We start from the raw sequence: 20,205 nt of genomic DNA, 5'->3' as shown, positions 1-20,205 counted from the left end.
ATATGTTATATATACACCCTAAGTGATAAAACAGCATAAATTAAATGATGATGTAAAAACAAAGTGCTGGATGGAGGTTTGCAAGCTCCTAATGCTTTGTATGAAACTAAGGAGCAAGGTATCACCTTGTCTCCGTCTCCTGCTGTGTTGGTGACTATTTGGTCATGATTTAACCAACGATCTGAGAAAAAAAACAGACATGAGTGCTGCAGCATTGCTTTAGAGGTTGCAGAAGATCCGCTTATCAGTGCTCAGACCATACACCACACATCGCAACAAGTCAGTTTGACTCCTGAAACTGGCTCACAAGAAAGTCTGCAAACAGTTTGCTGAAAACGACCTGTCCAAGAGCATAAATTACTCGAACCATGTCCTATGGTCTGAAGAGTCAAAGATAAACTTGTTTGGCTCTGATGGTGTCCAGCATGTGTGGGGGCACCCCGGTGAGGTGTAACAAGAAAATTGTGTCTTGCCTACAATCAAGCATGGTGGTGGTAGCATCATGGTCTTGGGCTGCATGAGTGCTGCTGGTACTGGGGACCTGCTGTTCATTAAAGCAAACATGGATTCCAACATGTACTGTGGCATTTTGAAGCAGAACATGATGCCCTCCCTTTATCTTAATGTCATTCAAGAAACTGGGATATCCAATTTGCCAAACAATTCATGAAACAAAAACACAGAAATAAATAAATCAAATGCTGCTAGTTAAATCAGAGCTCCAACTGGCTCAAATAGTTCTGTTTCTTTCATGTCTGTCATTCAATTTTGGAAGTTTCATGCCTTTTTTCCCTCAACTTTTTTTCTCTCTGATAACTGTTGCTTGCCGCATTTACTGACCTTGGGTTAAAGAGAAACATTTTTGCTGACAAAAAAAGAAACTTTTTTTTTTTTTTTTTTTTTGCAATTATATGTTTCACTCTGGATAAAAATAATTAGATGAAATGTTTATGTCTGATTATAGTTATCCATGAACATTTGAATCACACTTTATTTGTACCAAATCTCACACTATGACCATTCAACACAAACACAGTCCTCCTAGTATCACACTACACTCGCTCCTGTCTCTGGGTTTATTTTATTACTGTGGGAAGAACTGCAGTCTACTGCCTCCTACTAATCCTGACAATATAATTTTGGACCGACTACAAGACTAAGAGGGTAAGAAATATAAACATAGTTTCCACCAGGATTGAACAAAATACTTTAAAAAGCCCTCAGCAACACAATTTCACATATTTAAAACAGAGAACAGTGTGATATCGAAGACTGGTCATTAGATAAGCGTTTTCTGGTAACAGATTTCAGAAATGTACATACCCCACAATGATTTAATTTCAACTCCTCTTAATGATTTCATTGTAACAAAAAACTGTCTTCTCTGCCAGACTGCGTGGGCATAACAGATTACATACTGATTTCCAGTGGCAACTCCATGAAAGCGTAAATAACTCAGGATCTAAAAGTGCTAGTATTAGGACTGAGAGAAGGAAAAAACTAATTTTACTTTCAATGCACCACTGGTGTATTTTGCACATAAAAGAACATTATAATAGTTAAGCAGCCTTTTAATTATTTTATTTCCTATTTATTTCTAAACCAGTTTTAACCTATTACCGTAATTTCCGGACTATTAAGCGCACCCATATATAAGCCGCAATGAATTTGACAAATATTTTTATTTTGAACATAAATAAGCCGCACCTGTCTATAAGCCTCAGGTGTCTACACTGAAACTAATGAACTTTACACAGGCTTTAACGAAAGACAGTGTTTGTTACACGGTGTAACGGGTGAAATATATTGTGGCTCCTTTAAGAGCAGAGCGGCATTTTGGGAATAGGCTGCCGCCGCATTTTTTTCCCGGTATTATTGCATGTGTGCAAGACCGAGGAATATGTCCTTATTATTTTCTGATGCTCATTTCTAAGTTTCTTTGACTAACCCGTAATGCTGTTGCCAAGAAAAATCAAAAAGCACGAGTTTTGGAAACCTGTCTGTGCTCATATGATTTCTGTTACAACTGGAGTTAGCGAGCTATCCCTTCACCCAGACTCAACGCGTTACAACGGCTTGTATCTAAACAGTAGCCTACCAAGAAAATCATTGTTCACTGTCTTCCTCCTTCCTTTCACAATTATTTCTCTCGAAAGTTTTTCTTTTGGCATCGTCATGCGGCAAAAGAAAAATATTAAATGTGCGGTGAAGCTTTTCCCCCGATGCCGTGCAGCTCAGAACACAGGTGAGGTGCATTTTTTCGTTTCCGTTCGGAAATTTTATTGGTCTAATGTTATGTCGCTCAGTTTTTTCGCCTGAAGTTTGTGAAACTGGAAAAAACCCAGGAAAAATCCATAAATTAGCCACTTCGTTGTTTAAGCCGCGGGTTTAAAAATGTGGGAAAAAAGTAGTGGCTTATAGTCCGAAAAATACGGTAATCTGCTCCTGGTGGTGTTTAAGACCAGAATCACATCAATGGTGGGGTTAGATCTTTTACCTCCCAAACTTTCATGATGCCACCTGCCTGATCATTTGAGTCTTTTCTTTCTTCTCATTACCTTTTTCCTCTTTTTATAACTTTTCCAGACTTCTTGATTGTGCATACAGCAACATTAAGTGTAAGACAGCTATTATTTATAAGAAATGCATTTAGCTATTTTTCATGGTTTATTAGCTGCTAAATAGGATAGACAATTCTAAAGTGTGAAAATTGACATTTTAGTCAAGAACATATGACAAAAAAATTCATGAGCTGAATAACAAAAAAAAAGGCAAAATAATTAACTGATGACTCATAATCTTCCGTACGGAAAGACAAACACTAAATGCAAAAATAAATAAAAAGCTGCGTTATTGGAAGGAGGTAGGAACATTAATTAATCTGAAAGAGAGGGAAAAGAGTAGCTCGCCTGTGCCTCGCTGATAAAAGGTTAAAGGACGGCCTTCCTTCTGTCTGGACATGACAAGGCAGGTCATTACCTGGGAAAGGGCAAGTTTATTAACAGTAAAAGGTTACTCAGCTCAACACGAGCTGACAAATCCTTCTAACCATCCATCTATCTATCTATCCATCCCTCCATCCAACCATGTGATGAGAAGGCCAGGCTCTACTCAATTGGAAGTGATGAACTCAGAAATGCCATAAGAAAGGGAAGAAATGCCAGGTGCTAGCAGATAAAGCTGACAAGGAATAAGCTAAGGAGTAAGTCCATAGACAGGAAAACACAAGTGTGCTTATTGCTGTTATAACTGGAAACACTGCACATCAACAAAAGAGCAAAATGTTACTGCCCATCACACTGTCAAATGGACTACAAGTGCAGCTCTGGGGCTCTGTACACTCTACTGGCAAGATGTGCGGTGCTACAGTGTGTAAGTGTCTAATCTCTCTGGATAAGGGCATCTGCCAAATGCCATAAACATAATGTAAATATCTGTATTTATGTTCTAAACTTTAAAAAATGACTGGACAAAAAGGGTTCCTTATATGGGCTAGCCAGCATTAATACTGTTCTTTAAATTGTTGATACAATATAGTTGAAGTACTAATAAGGCACAAAAAATGCTGCAATTATTAATTTTATTATGCAGCTGATCATTTGAGCACAAAGACAAATTAATCCGATTAGCTTTTCTGGCAAGAGCTGCTTTAATTAGCAGCTTGCCAAGCCACCGGTGAAATAAAGGTTATATACATAACTGTATCTGCTGTCAAAAAAAAAAAAGAAGAGGTTATTAAATAAACACCTTATACACAAGAACCTGATTTTAAACCACAAACTCAATGTGTAGTGTGCCTTCCAATGACTTCTGGGTTTTGTGTCTTGTATTGTTTCAACACTCTTGCCAGTAAGAGATAAGCACTGAACTCTTATCTGCTCTGGGGTTCTCTATTTAATGTTTGATGATAAAATCTTTAATCTGCCCACAATATCGCTAAACCTAAATTCATCATTCTCAATACTAGATTTCAGGGATATGACAAACCTTGCTTTTTCTGTTTTGTAATGCCTCTTGTTTCACTGGATTATTTAAAAAGACTGCTAATCAAAACAGAGCATTGGCATTATCAATGTTGCTTGAAGAAAACAGAAGAAGCAGGAATTCCCAAGGATGTCAATTCCATTATTGGAAGTCCCAGGACTTCTTGAATTGTTTTTTTTTTAGTTCGCCACTTTGATTTAAACCAATCAGTGCTTTAGCATTTTTATAGATTTCAAAGCGCCTAAGGGTTTTAACTAAATAGATATATTTTCACACCCTTAACATTTTCAACTTGTTTTCTTTACAATTCATTACACATATTTGATTAAAGCTGCTTTTACTCATGTACTCTTTTTCATATAAATTTGGTGTGTTATTATCCCCCCCCCCAATGCACAATTCTTTTTCAAGCTAAGACGACTTGGGGAAATATTTTTTTTCATGGAACACTACATACAGTTACTGCTTCATGGATTACTGGATTATCAATACCTTAGTAAGGTATATAAGTCCATATATGTTATATTATAATACATCTATATTGTAATAACATGTAATATACATTTTATATACACATATATACATACACTATATCAGTATCCACTACCAAGCGCAAGCAACAGTTAGCTACTAATAGCAACAAATGGCCCAAAGTCAAGTGTGCTAATAATTTTTTTGGTAAAAATAGACAAGAGGGTGAAAAATCGTGTTTGTTGGGGCATCTAGTGCACTAGGAAAAGTCTTCTACACTTATACCTCATAGTCTTAATTTACACACTGCAAACACAGTCAGGAGTAATAAAAGTAAAAAATAAATAAATAAATAAAAATATTAATTATATATATATATATATCAAGGTAAAAAGCAGTGCCAAGAAATCATTCCAGTGGCAAGTAATTCAAATGAATCAAATTTAGTAAACAGAATATGATATTGCTACAATAAATTTTTTTTTATAAAACTGGCAGGCAATCAATCAGTGCAGTAATAAAAAAGGTTGCTGTACCATACTGTGCCATAGACATTGTTCATTGTTCAAAAAATAACAAACTGTAGTATCACAGCCTTGTTACAGTCTTGTTACACTTTGTGATAATGATGCATTATTACTTATTAATAATATAATCAACATATAACTACAGATGCAGTGACAGACAGACAGACAAACAGACAGAAGTTTTAGGCAGTTGTAAAAAGAAATGCTGCATAGTGAGAATGCTTTCAAAACAGTGTAATACAATTATTTTTTTATTTTTTTATCAATTAACAAAACGGAAAGTAAATGAAATAAACAGAAATGCAAATCAAATCAATATTTTGTGTGCCCACCCTTTGGCTTTTATTTCTTGCTTTTGCACATTTTGTACACTTGCACAATTATACCAAGCAATTGCTAATGACCAATTTCACATCTTGGTTCAAACACAGTCATTAACTAAAACAGAAACAGCTGTGTAGGAGGCATAAAACTGAAGAAGAGCCAAACTCTGCTACTAAGGTGAGGTTGTGAAAGATAGTTTCATGTTACAGGTCATACATCATGGCAAAACTGAGCACAAATTTGATTTCGAAATTTCATTTAACCAACCATAGAGCAGTTTTTAGATCTGCCTCAGTCATTTTAAATGAGCTTTGACCCAGAAAATACAGAAGTGTTTCTTGATTATGTTCACTTATGGCTTCTTCTTTGCATGATAGAGCTTTAACCTGAATTTAATGATGATGCTATAACATGTGGTTTAATGACGGTGATTACTGAAGGTGTTCTGAGCTCATGCAGTGCCACCTGAGGGCCCTAACATTTACTAACATCCAATACTGGTTTTCACCATTGTCCCTTGCACACAAAGATTTCTCCAGATTCTCTAAATGTATTATATTTATTGTGGATGATGAGACATAAAAAAAAAAAAGTATTTAAAATGTGAAGTTCAAGAACATTATTCCGAAATTGTTTCACAATTTGTAAATGCAGTTTTCTGCAGTTTGGTGAACCTCTGCTCATCTTTACTTCTGAGAGTCTCTAAGTCTCTAAGATATATATATATATTTTTTTTTATAACAAAATATGTATTAAAAAAAATATTACAAATATGTACTACATCTTTGTATCCTGGACTAAAATATGTTTTGTTCTTGCATATATCTTATATTTAAACCAAGTAAAAATTGAGCTCTCAAAAATTCTCCTTAATTAAAAAAAAATTGCTGCTCACTAGTAACAATTTGAAAGCCAGCATGTAATTAGTCAACTGATTGATTTAGCTCATGCTGATTTCTCTATGACATGTCCAATCCAGCAAACCTTCCTGGAAAAGCATTATTATTGAGCAAGGTTTTAAACATCTTTGTGCAGACTGACTATTTTTGTTTGTTAAATTGGCTTCATACATAACATGATTACCAAGATTAATAAAATATTATAAATACATCCATGTGCAATAAAAAAAAATCTATGTATGGTTTCACAGGAAAAAACTGGTCAAAAGCTGATTTTTCACCTTTAATAACTTTTTCCTTGAACTCAGCCTAAGAAACATTTGACAGGTTTTCCCACACCATATTATTGGCCTACCTTGTTAACGAAGTCTTATGACTTATGTCTTCTTTTATTTTTTCTTTCTTTTAACCAGAATAAGTCAAACTGCCTTGTTTTTTTTTAGTCAGCCAATTAAAATAATTAATGCTTTAATTAAACAGTTAATCATAATGATCACAATCATCTGTTCAGATTAGCCCTAATTGCTATTTATTGCTAGATTCCATTAAATAATTTTTGATTGGTGTCATTCTTTAATTGCAGTGGGTGGATATAAATAATGCTTAGTGCTCTGTTGAGAGAAGTGTCTATATCTTTTAATATGTCTCAATCATGATGAATATGGCCTCTCAGTTTTAATCATAAACAGCAATATGAATTATTAATTATTGGTCATTACACTTGAGTTTTCAATCTTCTTTCGCATCAGCACAGTGTTATGTCTGTTACTTTTGAAAAACAACAGGATAAACCTAAACAACCCCTCAAAAAGCACCGCAGCTGGCTGCAGAATGGTCTCAAGCTGACTCTAACCCTAACCCTGATTTGGAGACAAAAGATTTTGTGCAGAATCTAAACTTTTTAGTAAAATCTCACCTGTGTGACCACTACTATGAAGCTTGTCTCAAAGTCAAAAATAGGAAAACAGCATGAGATCATGCAAAGGTCAGAGGACAGCAAAAAAAAAAAAAAAAAAAATGTGACCCAAACAATATAATAGATAGACAAATATCCTTATTATTATTTTATTTAATCGTTGGTCTAATACTACAGGATTTTGAAATAAAATGACAAACACATTCACAAACCCTGTGAGAATTCTTCAGCCACAACTTTATTTGGATCATCTCATAAAGTACAACAAGTAATGATATTTATATATTTTTTTAAATGACCGAATAGGCTTTAGAGTGAGAAAGAAACATGGTTTGAAGAGGAGAAAACCGTCTTTGTTCTGTGTATCTAGGGAGAAAGAATTCTTTCTTATGAACAGAGCACTCAACAAAAAACCAGCATACATTCCCCTGGAGAGATCCCAGAAAGGACCTGGCACACAAAACAAGCCACCCGCTAACACGCTTACTGCATTAAACACCTATTTGCTGTGATTCACTTAAAACGTGGGCTTGAGAGGGCTTCATTCAGCAATGCGCTCTCAACATTTTCACCTTCGCTTTCTCAATGGATTTACCAATGTTCTGATTTCACCTCAACCTTCTCGCCATTCTTCTCTTCCTGAATGTGTTCAACTACATAACAGCTAACACGTGTGACTCACAATCCCACCAGTCTAAAAGTGACAGGAAGCCATGCGGGGCTATGGGGTGTGCGCTGGGCTCTGGAGCGTGTGCCGGGGAGTGATGCCAAGTGGAAAAATTGGAAAGAGATTTCCAAGAGGGTTCTAGAGGTTTTTGTGATGTAATTGTGCAGTCACTGGATCGGATAATGAAGTGCCCGAATTAGAAAGAAAATCAGCTCTGGAGTACCCTAATGCAAACCAGCTCCGTGAATGTTTTCCATCTCAGCGCCTAAGCGAACACAACACAACAGCAGTTTATTCAAGCTGAAAGAATGGCAAGAAAGGTGCACACAAAAAAACTTTTTTACACTAAAGTAGAAACTCAAATCTCTTGCTTTCAGCAATTTTCTCTAAAAAGTTAATAAAAGGTTATGCCAAAGCTTGTTTTACAAAGCAACTAATGGATATTATTTAAATTAAATAACAATTAACTAAAATATATACAATGTGATTAAAATTCTCTCTCTTGCAACAGTTTTTTTAATAGAACAATGTATACCACTGACCACCACAGAGGCACAGAATCCCTTTAACCAGAGGTCCCCAAACCCTGGGGCCCCAGACCGGCACCAGTCCGTGGGCCAATTGGTACCGGACCACACAGAAAGAATACATAACTTACATTATTTCTATTTTATTTATTATCTGATTCTGAACAATGTTTTATTTTGGAAAACCCCAAGCTTGCAAAATAACCAAAAACGGCTAGCTTGCAGACCTTTATGATTATGTTCAAGAGACCTAACTTATAGTCACAGATGCCCTGAATAAAATTGCCAAAACTCTGTTTTACTCAATTTAACTAAGGTAACAAGACGTAGGGGGTGCACTGGTGGAAACCAAAGGCTGCAAGCAGGATTTATTTTGGCCTATATGCTAAATTCTCTGCAACATGGAAAGCATCAGCAAAAAGTATATGATAAATAGTGAGGTCAGCTCATCCTGTCATACTGTTAAGCCTTAATCTGAAATGAACACTTGATGTAAAGGCAGAAATATGGAGAATATTCAACAACAAAAAACTTCTAATCCCTTAAAGAATGAGGTGAAGGAGGTCTACTAAACTTTGCGCTCTGTTCCATCATATCTCAAAAAGGTTAATTACACAAGTCAAGCCTCTAGCTTTTGCTGAAGTTAGAAGAAATAAACGGTTTGCAGGAACCCTGCAGGTAGCAAGGCTAAAGATGGCACAAATGTATCTAAGAAAGTGTGTTACTAAATTGCTGAATAAATGCATTCCAAATGGAGAGATTTGCATTCAATTATATTGTTCCTATATAGTATCAGAAATGTTTGTCTCAGTTTCCTTGACGTAGAGCTCTTTACTTTTGTTTTGCTGAGATTTGCTACATTCCTCTACATTTCTTCCTTAGGTAGACCAATGTTTTTTGCGATTGTAAAGTTCTTTTTTTTCAGGTATTGATGAAGAAAATCCAGAAAAGCTCAGGCCAGAATAATTAAGTGAAATTAAATTTGGAAAAGTAAACACGTTTTCTATTGGAAGTCTAAACGGTGTATTTTGGACATCCTGTTTTAAATTAGCGTGAAGTGTTTAGCGCTGGAAAAAAATCTTTACTGTCAATACCAGCAGTAAATTCACTGGAAGTAGGGCTTGTGGGTATACATTTAGAGCTGTACGGATGTTAGTTTCAGATCGTTAGGCATGATGATTGGAAAGAACAGGTGGAACATTGCTTCTAGTTAAATCTTCTCAGTTGGCAGCAGTTGGGGGGGATTGAAAGGTCTAAATTGAATTTGTGGATTAAATCATGGCGTTTAAAATGCTAGTAATCAGCATTGTGCACATTATTCAAATCATTTAATGATCTATTTTGTGTGCATAGTTTTTTTTTTTGGTTCTCTAATTTGATTTTTTGGAGCTCTAATTGGTATGTAAACCCATTAAAGGTTGATAATGAGATCTACTATATTAGTAAAGAAAAAGATTATTGATATTCGCAAGCAAAAATGTATAAATAAATTAAATATTTAATTACTAAATGTAATACATTATATACCATGTATATCTAATTGATATTCAACCTAATATTGCCCACTTGGACGTTGTCTTGTTCCACATAAGTAATCTCAATTTCAAAAACAGAACAGCAGATTTTCACAAATGCGCGCGCACACACACACACACACACACACACACACACACACACACACACACACACACACACACACACACACACACACACAGATACAGGCACAAAATTCAGAACACACTCCTTGCTGTATTTTCTGTCCTGCTGTTTACAATATGAATAACTATCTGTCTGACTCACCTCTTTTGGCTTTCGCCTGCCTCACCCTCCATATTGTTTTGTGGATCTCAAAATTGTAGTTGGAAGGCAGAACACTAACTGCCTCTTGAAGCTCGGGGTCTTTAAGAATCTCATCTGGAATCTGATTCGCAACCCTCCTCGGGCCTTTCACTAAACCACAATAATAAAAAAAGCAATACTGTTTCAGCAAACAAACATTCCGACCAAGTTGTGAAAACCAAAATGTTATATGTATTTTTTTTTTGCTTTGTCCAATGGCTTTAAAACATTTTAGGTGCCTTGCAAAATGAATGATTAGGTTTGCATTTATTTTACTCAAAAAAATTTTTGCCAAAGCTAAAAGTGAAACATAGCCAGGGGTTATGAGAGTTAATCAGAGTTAATTAACTATTATTAAGTTCTTATGGTTATTACCTACAGTAATAACTCATTAGATATTTTAAATCCAACAATTACTACTTCCATCAAATTGCAGGCTTTTCATTTGAAGCATTTCACTTATAGCAAATAAAAATGTTTTTGTTCATTCTAACCCATACCACAAAGTATATACAATTACCTTTGTGTTTCTTTTAAGCCTGATGTATTCAATAGAGTTTATTGTTATCATTATGTATCGATGAGAATCTTAATTGTAGGCATTTTTTTGGGGTCTTCGTGGACTTGCTACCAAATGTGTCTTCAAACTAAGTGAGAAGTCAAACTTTTTGCATTGTTAAAAACAAACTTTCTGCTGCATCATTGTGAGGGCAATATCTATAGCCAACCACAGAAATCCAGGATAAAGTGTTACAACGAATTTCTGATCCCTGAAAGGTTAGATAACAAACACTATATATGCAGAGATGTGCTACGGGTTGCAACATATCCCTAAAGAACCAGATTTTGCCTAGTACTAAAAATGTCAACAGATTGTCATGTGTCTGTAATGTTAAACAAAACCTTTTACTTGTATTTTAATATTTATAATAAAACTTCTTGCATATTAATATTTATAATAAACATTATATAAAAGTTAATGAACATTTTTTAAGAAGGTATTGAAGATTACATGCTAATTATAAATATTCATATTTGTAATAAAACTACTTGCATGTTAATATTCATAATTAGAATGTAATCTTCAGGAGTGTCTTTTAAATAAAAGTTTTTTTCAATTACATCAACATGCAATGCTGCAGTACTTTATTCTTTCAGTCTGTCCAGCTCCTCCTCCTTTTTACATCTGTACACCATCACGCTTATCATTTCATAGTTTTATAATTAGCCAGATTAGGTTCTGCTAACTTAAAGCACATCTGAATCACATTGTTTCACCACATTCTGGATCTTCAAGGCTAAAATTGACTTTACAACAATGTTTTGAGCTGGACATAATTGCAGATTTCACTAGAGTGAAAAAAAAAAGCTATTGTTCTTTTGTTTTAATTCCTAAAGGCTAACATGATTCCTTTCGTTTTATAAAGTCCTCACCTACTGAACCCCACTGTAAATGTGCAAGACATAACTTTTCTTTATGCATCAGGAGATCCATGGTTGTTTGCGATGTTGTCACAGGATGTCAGCATGACAGACAACCCTGGATTTCTCACACATAATGAAAATCAACTAACAAAGCAGCATTTCAATATAAAGATACTTTAATAATTCAGAGTGGATTCATCATTTGATCTCTCAATAACAGGGCTATATATGACTTATGTGATATAGCACAGATAAATACTTTTTACTCAAATGGCGTTTTAAAAAAAAACGAAATCATAAAATATTTCCGGTTTATAGGTGAAGCACTAGACAGGTGGAAAGTGGGAAAAAAAAACATTGGCACATTTATTTTGACATTTGACAGTTCAGAGCAGTTTATGGTGCTATCCAAATTTGGGTTCAAAGCACCGATGGGGTGCAATCGTTTTTGTTATTATTGTTGTTATCTAATTTAATAATATATTGGTTTTATCTCAATCAAGCTACGTCTACTTTCAGCAAGCATAAGCTCTTAGGTACAGTAGCCTCCACACACACGTTAATAAAGTATGCCTTGTGCTGCTTAATAGACCTAGTACTGCTACCGCGAGAGCAGTGACAAGAACATATCACACACTCCTACATCCTGGCAGTCAAAAAAACTGGGAAAAATACACACGCATGTTTACCTGTCGGCTTTTTGGCGACGATTTCAACTTCTCCAATGGGCGCCGCCATGTTTAAGCGCTACACTGCACGTGGGGTGTAAGAGGAAAGGCATCATCAATGGAGCAGCGAGCAATTCAACGCTCATCGATGACATCCGCAGTATCTTTTGAATACACTTAGATAAAGCATTAGGAGATCATTTCCCCCTCCAAATCCTAAACAACCCTAAAAACCCATCTTGATAAGACAGTCTTAACTTGTATTTATGAGTGTAATTTCCGCAACCCAATATAATCTGTCTTTACAATAAATGTCAGGGACAGAGGACATGTTCAAAACCACACCTAGTTACACTATAGTGCACTAAGAAGGAAGGAACTACCATTTCTACTGGAGACATCCCCACCCCAAAACAACACAAAACAAACAAAAACAATATACACCTTCAAAGAATTTGTAATGGTGTTCATGAAGTCAAGTTAAACCAAGCCAAGCTATACAGAGCACATTTAACCAGTGGCTGGCCGTCAGGTCCAGCAAAGCCTTGTCTGCTAGTCTTACTCTTTCTTTCTTCTTCTTTTGGCTGCTCCTATTAGAGGTCGCCACAGCAGATCATCTGTCTTCATACTACCCTGTCCTCTACATCTGCCTCTTTCAAACCAATTATTTCCACTTGTCTATACTTTTCATTTCATAGTTTTTATCTCAGGTGTGCTGCTACAAGGAGTGTAATTTTACGTTGGAGTTTCTATCCAATTAAATTTCAGCTGTTACATCACATCATAGAATACATAACAAAGAAGCTCTCGATTAGATTGTGAGATGACCTCACTGGGGCCGTCTAGAAGGTGTCCAGTAACATTGGCATTTTGACATTTTTTGATTGGATAGTCAGAAAACGAATTAGTTAGAGCTCACACATATATATATATATATATATATATATATATATATATATATATATATATATATATATATATATATGTATATATATATATATATATATATATATATATACAGTGGGTACAGAAAGTATTCAGAACCCCTTAAATTTTCACTCTTTGTTATATTGCAGCCATTTGCTAAAATCCAGTTCATTTCTTTTCCTCATGAATGTACACATAGCACCCCATATTGACAGAAAAACACAGAATTGTTGACATTTTTGGCGATTTATTGAAAAAGAAAAACTGAAATATCACATGGTCCTAAGTATTCAGACCCTTTGCTGTGACACTCATATATTTAACTCAGGTGCTTTCCATTTCTTCTGATCAGCCTTGAGATGGTTCTACACCTTCATTTGAGTCCAGCTGTGTTTGAATTTACTGATTGGACTTGATTAGGAAAGCCACACACCTGTCTATATAAGACCTTACAGATCACAATGCATGTCAGAGCAAATGAGAATCATGAGGTCGTTGGAACTGCATGAAGAGCTCAGAGACAGAAGTGTGGCAAGGCACAGATCTAGCCAAGGTTACAAAAAAAATTTCTGCTGCACTTAAGATTCCTAAGATCACAGTGGTCTCCATAATCCTTAAATAGAAGACGTTTGGGATCACAAAGATCACTGTGGCTGAGCTCCAGAGATGCAGTCGGGAGATGGGAGAAAGTTGTAGAAAGTCAACCATCACTGCAGCCCTCCACCAATCGGGGCTTTATGGCAGAGTGGCCCGACAGAAGCCTCTCCTCAGTGCAAGACACATCAAAGCCCTCATGGGATTTGCTAAAAAACACCTGAAGGACTCCAAGATGGTGAGAAATGAGATTCTCTAGTCTGATGAGACGAAGATATAACTTTTTGGCCTTAATTCTAATCGGTATGTGTGGAGAAAACCATGCATTGCTCATCATACATACATATATATATATATATATATATATATATATATATGCACATAATATTGTGTTGGTGCCCCATTTGCTGCCAAAACAGTCCTGAACCATCAAACATTATCAGCATTAACTTATTCAACACTACAGCGCTACAGAAGCTCGTCTGCTGGATCGGATCACACGGGTCAGCCTTCACTCCCCACGTGTATCAGTAAGCCTTGGCCACCCATGAGCCTGTTGCTGGTTTACCATTGTTACTTCCTTGGACCACTTTTGATAGATACTGACCACTGCAGACCAAGACCTTGCCCTTGCCCTATTTTTCCAGGTTCTAAAACGTCAACTTTGAGGATGCCTAATATATCCCACCCACTAACAGATGCCATGATGAAGAAATAATTAGTGTTATTCACTTCACCTGTCAGTGGTCATTAAGTTATTCCTGACTGGTGTATGAAGCCCTACTGCCCTAAGGGTTTGGGCATTCAGCTTAGGACACCTGTAGGGACCAAAAAGGCTAACAACTGTAAAACTCAATTATAAATATAATAACTCTTATGAAAATGTGTTGTGATTGTTACCACTATAAAAAAAAAAACACACACACACAAACAAACGAATAAATGATGTAATCAATAGGTTACCCTTGCAACAATAAGAGAATTTACTATATTTAGAGAATAGGTCTAGACGATAATGCTTAAGTAGTTATATATTTTAAATTAAGTAAGCAGAATTTTCTCTTTTCATATTTAGGTAAATTCTACACTGTGTGTTATTGACTTATTTAAATTGTATGCTAATTAAAAAACGGAATCATTGCAATTACTGAATCATTCACAAAACCAATTTAATCTCTTTCTTTTTGTGAATAAGAGTCTTATTGACTGTGACTCCTTACCTAATTTTTGTGTCACTGCTGCTTTAATGGAACAGGTTTGACTGTGAAAGTAGAGAAAAAGTGATAAAAATGAGTCACTTGTCTGTTACTCAAATTGCTGGCTGGCTGGCAGGCCCACAGTGTGTCACAGCATGTACTTCACTTCCAAAGCTTTTGCATTTCAGCGTTTTTATATACTGAAGAGAGGGGGGCATGTTAAGATAGCAGCACTGCTAATAGGAGTTTAAAGTGTCTGCAGCTTCATCGTTTCTTCATCCAAACTGTGATGAGAGATCGTCCCAAAACTTGATGCTGTATTTAAACTGAGAGCATCGAGAAAATGCTGGCTGTGCATTTCTGTTGTTTGAAAGCTACAGCTCAGGCTTTTTTTTTTTTTTTTTGTCTAAAACTAAACAGCTTTTGCTGTGGTTTCTGTTAAGGATTTTAAACTCTAATAATTAAATACAGTATATTATAGTTTACAAGAGTAAAAGTAAAAAAAAAAATACATTGTTCTAAATGTTTCTTGTGAAATTATTAACTTAAAATGAATCTTTAATTAATGTTACAGAGCCGCTGTTTTTGTAGAAATGAATAAGTGAAGTTCCATTATGATTGAAAAATATTTGGTTAAAGAATCTGGGATTAGAGATACTTATAAATAAACTATAATGATAACAGGCTCTGTGAGGAACACAAAAAAAGCATGTTTTGGTGCTGTTTTGTCTGTTTATATTTGTCTAATTAAGTGGAGCATTTTTGATGGATTTTTTGGTGACAAAATGTTATCACAATCTTTCTAACCTTTGTAATTTATATAATTCAGGGTGTAGCTTCTTTTAAATGGAAAGTAAAATGTAATTGCCTGAAACTGCTTAATCAATCTGGAAACGCATTGTTTCTTTCAGTTACTTACTACATAATATGAATAAACAGGTATGACTTATTAAAAAGCTGTGATTTTGAAGGTTATTTAATAATACATGTATGATATTATGTTAACAGCTGCACTCCTACGAGGACAATGACCCCAGTAAGTAAGTTCTTCTATGTTCATGATACTTTACTAAAGCAAACTGGCTAGATGTAATGGGAGCATTAACAAGTGAAATGATAATAAGTGGAAAATAAAGCAGATCAAAAGCTATATACAGTCACTATTCATTTAGGTTTTCCTCTAAGTAAATTGCTCCTCAAGTGGCTATTTCACAAATTCACTCATACAGTCAGCGTGGGTTTTCTGCTTGGTTTTCTTCCCATCTCCCATAGACATGCTGCTAAGTGAATTTGCTATGCTAAATTGCCCCTAGGTATGAGGGAGTGTATGAATGAATGTGTGTGTGTGTGTGTGTGTGTGTGTGTGTGTGTGTGTGTGTGTGTGTGTGTGTGTGTGTGTGTGCGTGTGTGTGCGTGTGCAGAGTGCCCCTCAAATTGTCATGGGAAAAGCGTCAGATCCACCACGACTCTGACCAGGATAAAGTTGTTACCGAAGATAAATAAATAATTAAATTAACTGTCACTTTTACACGTATGACCAATTACACCTACACTTAATTGTTTGTGGACACCTGACTACTACACCCATATGTAAAGGTCTTCCCTAAACTGTCCTTGTTTGCTAACAGCATTACAATACTCCTGAAAGCAAAGTGAACTTTGTAAAGATACCCCAAAATTTGCTGACGTTCAAGTACAAGAACTTCAGTGGCCAGCACAGAGCCCTAACCTCAACCCCAATGAACAACTTGAGGATGATTTAAACAGTACCCCAGGCCTCCTTACCAAACATCATTACCTGAATGTGCACAAAAAAAAAAGCTTTTTCAGAAGAGTGAAGCTTATTATAGTTGCAAAGGACTAAATCTGGAATGTAATGAATAAAAAAAAAATGTGATGGGTTTGATGGTCATATATCCACACACGTTTCTCTTCCACTCCATCGTTAACACACTATGTATTTATGGATTTTGATCCATGCAGTAGTTTTATGTTACAGCACACAAAGATGTTTTTCTCAAAGTTTGTGCCAACAGTCTGGTGAAAAACAGCTTTAGTAAAGCAGTCAGGTGTCTGCATACTTTTGACTATATTGTGTATATCCACTATCTCTTAAAAGAATCTCTAATTGGTTTAAAAACAGTGAGTTATTATTCAGAGCACCAAATCAAGGAATTATGTTTGTGTTTGGCAGTGGTACCTCAGTGGGCATTGGGCTACTGATCAGAAGATCGTTTGTGAGTTCAAATCCTACCCAGCTGCTGCTGTTGCATCCCTCTTGCTTTGGATGAAAGTCTCAATGAGTGTTTTACACACCTACACAATCAGATAGCATGAGGAAACAGAATTAAAGTTTGCACAAATATGCATATATTTTTATATGAAAAATATTTTTTCAACACCCGTTAAAATTAATGAAAACCATATGGCCTTTAACGATTTGTTTCCTGTACACACTTTGAATGTTCCCTTAATGTGCATCAACTAAGAAATTGTTTCAAGGAGTTTCCATAGAAAATTCTACTTTCTCAACAAAACTGCACCCAGAACATTTCTCTGAAACTTTCTTTTGCTTTATATATTGTGAAAGAAGAATAAAAAAAGATATTTTTGTACAGAAAGATACAAGTGGTTCTTACTACTGGCAGCATCAATACCAAGGACAAACAAATAAAAAAAATAAAAAAAACTCTCCTTCAGTAGCACAATGGACCGAATAGACTGAATGTGATGTTTATAATCAAGGGGTGTGTGTTTAAGGGGGGATCTGGGGGGGGGGAGGGTGTCAAACCTGGTCTACAACCATCAATGCTGTATTGATTAAAATCTCTAAATTAATTACTTAGTATTGAAATCTAAATGAATCCTAGTGATACTGTATATCAGTCTCTTTAGATTAACTATTGCAGCACATTATAGTCTAAAAGCCAAAACCCAAACTATATAATTAAAATCGAAATAAACATTACTTATGTATCTCCAAGTATGCCTGTATGAATATTCCATATATTAGATTTGCCTGAATCGAGAAAATTAAATGTATGAAAATGCAAAACAATGTTATCTATTAGCATATTGTTAAGCGTGTACGTGAACCCCTAGAGTATCCTTGATAACATCAGCAAAACGTCTTCTGCACACTAATAAGATATTTAATACAATATCAAAACCGCAAATCTTCTGGGAAAATCTTGAGCATCAATGTTCAAGAATGCTTAATATACTTAAAAAAAACTAAATGCCGTGTTAATCTGAATGCGATGTTAGAGATAGCCTTTCTTAAATAGTGCGCTATTTATTAAACTTGCACTATAAATTATGATATTCCATATAAAGGAAGTTCTCATTTTAAACTCAATCAATTAATATAATTTCCAATTAACATATGGATATACAACTTTGGTGACAGCTCATCCATAGGGACAGGTTTTGTTTTGTGTAATGTAGATTATTACCGTTTATATCAGCCATTCCGATCTTTTTTTTAGCAAACAATGATATTGTTTTAAATTTCACTATCTGGCAGATATAAGCAAATATCCAATTGATTTGTTCGCCTTTTCTAGATGTTGGTGTCAGGTAACAGAAGCAGAATTTTTGTAACATTAAATAACTAATGCAAAGAAAACCAGAAGAAAGTAAAAAAGAAACTATAACCTGTGTATGAAGAACGAGGAATGTAGACAATATCCACCACCATGGAAAGATAAACACGACACAATAGTGCTGTGAAACTTGAGATTATATACAAGTGCAATATCACCCTAAGCATTAATCTGCCGCATGCAGTCATGTGACATAGTGAGTGCTGGAATCAGGTGTTGTGAAGGGCACTGTAATTCAGGGCTGTGATCCTGACAGTTGGGCAATCAGTGAGTTCACTGCCCCACTTAGCTTCTAATGTACTTTACAATTTTTCCATAGTGGTCAAAAATAACAACTGCAACAATGCTAATAGGGGCCCATTTGGGACAGGTATTATACTGCCCCATGCCCAGTTGAGGTCAGACCACAGACCAATCAATAGAACTGCCAGATTGGGCTAAATATATCTGAAGTACCAATAATTCATATCTGCTATCATCTTGTTTTAAAGCAAACCAGTGAAATGAAATTTAATATATTTCCTTAAAAAGCAAAAATGTAAGTGCAGACAGTTTACTGAAATAAAATCTAATACATTTCCACAAAAAAAGCAAAAATGTAAGTGCGGACAGTATAGCTGTGATGTGCAGAACCATTGTACAGATATATTGCAAAGATTAGGATAGGGAAAGTGGAGTGAATAACATCTGTACATCTGAAATATGTTCGAAATACTTGCCTCCCATGCAAAGGCCTGAGAACAAGAATAAAAATGCCTCTCTTTTTCAATTCCCTATTTTATTTTTTTGCCTTTTGTGTTCAGGTTCCTGAGATGCAGTTATGCTGGAAAAAAAAGATGAAACCCGTCAATCCATAGCTGATTATATTACTTCACAAATACAGTGAGGAAAATAAGTATTTGAACGCCCTGCTATTTTGCAAGTTCTCCCACTTAGAAATCATGGAGGGGTCTGAAATTGTCATCGTAGGTGCATGTCCACTGTGAGAGACATAATCTAAAAAAAATAAATCCAGAAATCACAATATATGATTTTTAAACTATTTATTTGTATGATACAGCTGCAAATAAGTATTTGAACACCTGTCTATCAGTAAGAATTCTGACCCTCAAAGACCTGTTAGTCTGCCTTTAAAATGTCCACCTCCACTACATTTATTATCCTTAATTAGATGCACCTGTTTGAGGTCGTCAGCTGCATTAAGACACCTGTCCACCCCATACAATCAGTAAGAATCCAACTACTAACATGGCCAAGACCAAAGAGCTGTCCAAAGACACTAGAGACAAAATTGTACACCTCCACAAGGCTGGAAACGGCAACGGGGAAATTGCCAAGCAGCTTGGTGAACAAAGGTCCACTGTTGGAGCAGTCATTAGAAAATGGAAGAAGCTTAACATGACTGTCAATCTCCCTCGGACGGGGGCTCCATGCAAGATCTCGCCTCGTGGGGTCTCAATGATCCTAAGGAAGGTGAGAAATCAGGCCAGAACTACACGGGAGGAGCTGGTCAATGACCTGAAAAGAGCTGGGACCACCGTTTCCAAGGTTACTTTTGGTAATACACTAAGACGTCATGGTTTGAAATCATGCATGGCACGGAAGGTTCCCCTGCTTAAACCAGCACATGTCCAGG

General features: G+C 35.7%; 2 protein-coding genes across 3 annotated transcripts in view; one reads left to right on the top strand and one right to left on the bottom strand.

Moving 5' to 3' along the window:
- dph1 (diphthamide biosynthesis 1) overlaps window positions 1-12,399 on the bottom strand; it is a 93,403-nt gene extending 81,004 nt beyond the window's left edge. For both annotated transcript variants that reach the window (XM_083548704.1, XM_083548705.1), the window contains exons 1-2: window positions 12,269-12,399; window positions 10,116-10,265 (exon numbers count right to left, since the gene is read on the bottom strand). In XM_083548704.1, the coding sequence (XP_083404830.1) occupies window positions 10,116-10,265; window positions 12,269-12,317 (199 nt within the window). In that variant the 5' untranslated portion in view covers window positions 12,318-12,399. The remainder of the gene's footprint in view (window positions 1-10,115; window positions 10,266-12,268) is intronic.
- A 6,946-nt stretch (window positions 12,400-19,345) lies between these two features.
- rtn4rl1b (reticulon 4 receptor-like 1b) overlaps window positions 19,346-20,205 on the top strand; it is a 172,177-nt gene continuing 171,317 nt past the window's right edge. Inside the window, exon 1 of the mRNA XM_083548701.1 lies at window positions 19,346-19,451. The gene's annotated coding sequence lies outside the window, so the exon portion shown is untranslated. The remainder of the gene's footprint in view (window positions 19,452-20,205) is intronic.

The sequence above is a fragment of the Silurus aristotelis genome (assembly GCF_946808225.1).
Source record: "Silurus aristotelis genome assembly, chromosome: 8".
In the NCBI taxonomy this organism is placed as follows: Eukaryota; Metazoa; Chordata; class Actinopteri; order Siluriformes; family Siluridae; genus Silurus; species Silurus aristotelis.
Note: the sequence above shows the minus strand (reverse complement) of the source record. Positions and strands in the feature narration are given on the sequence as shown.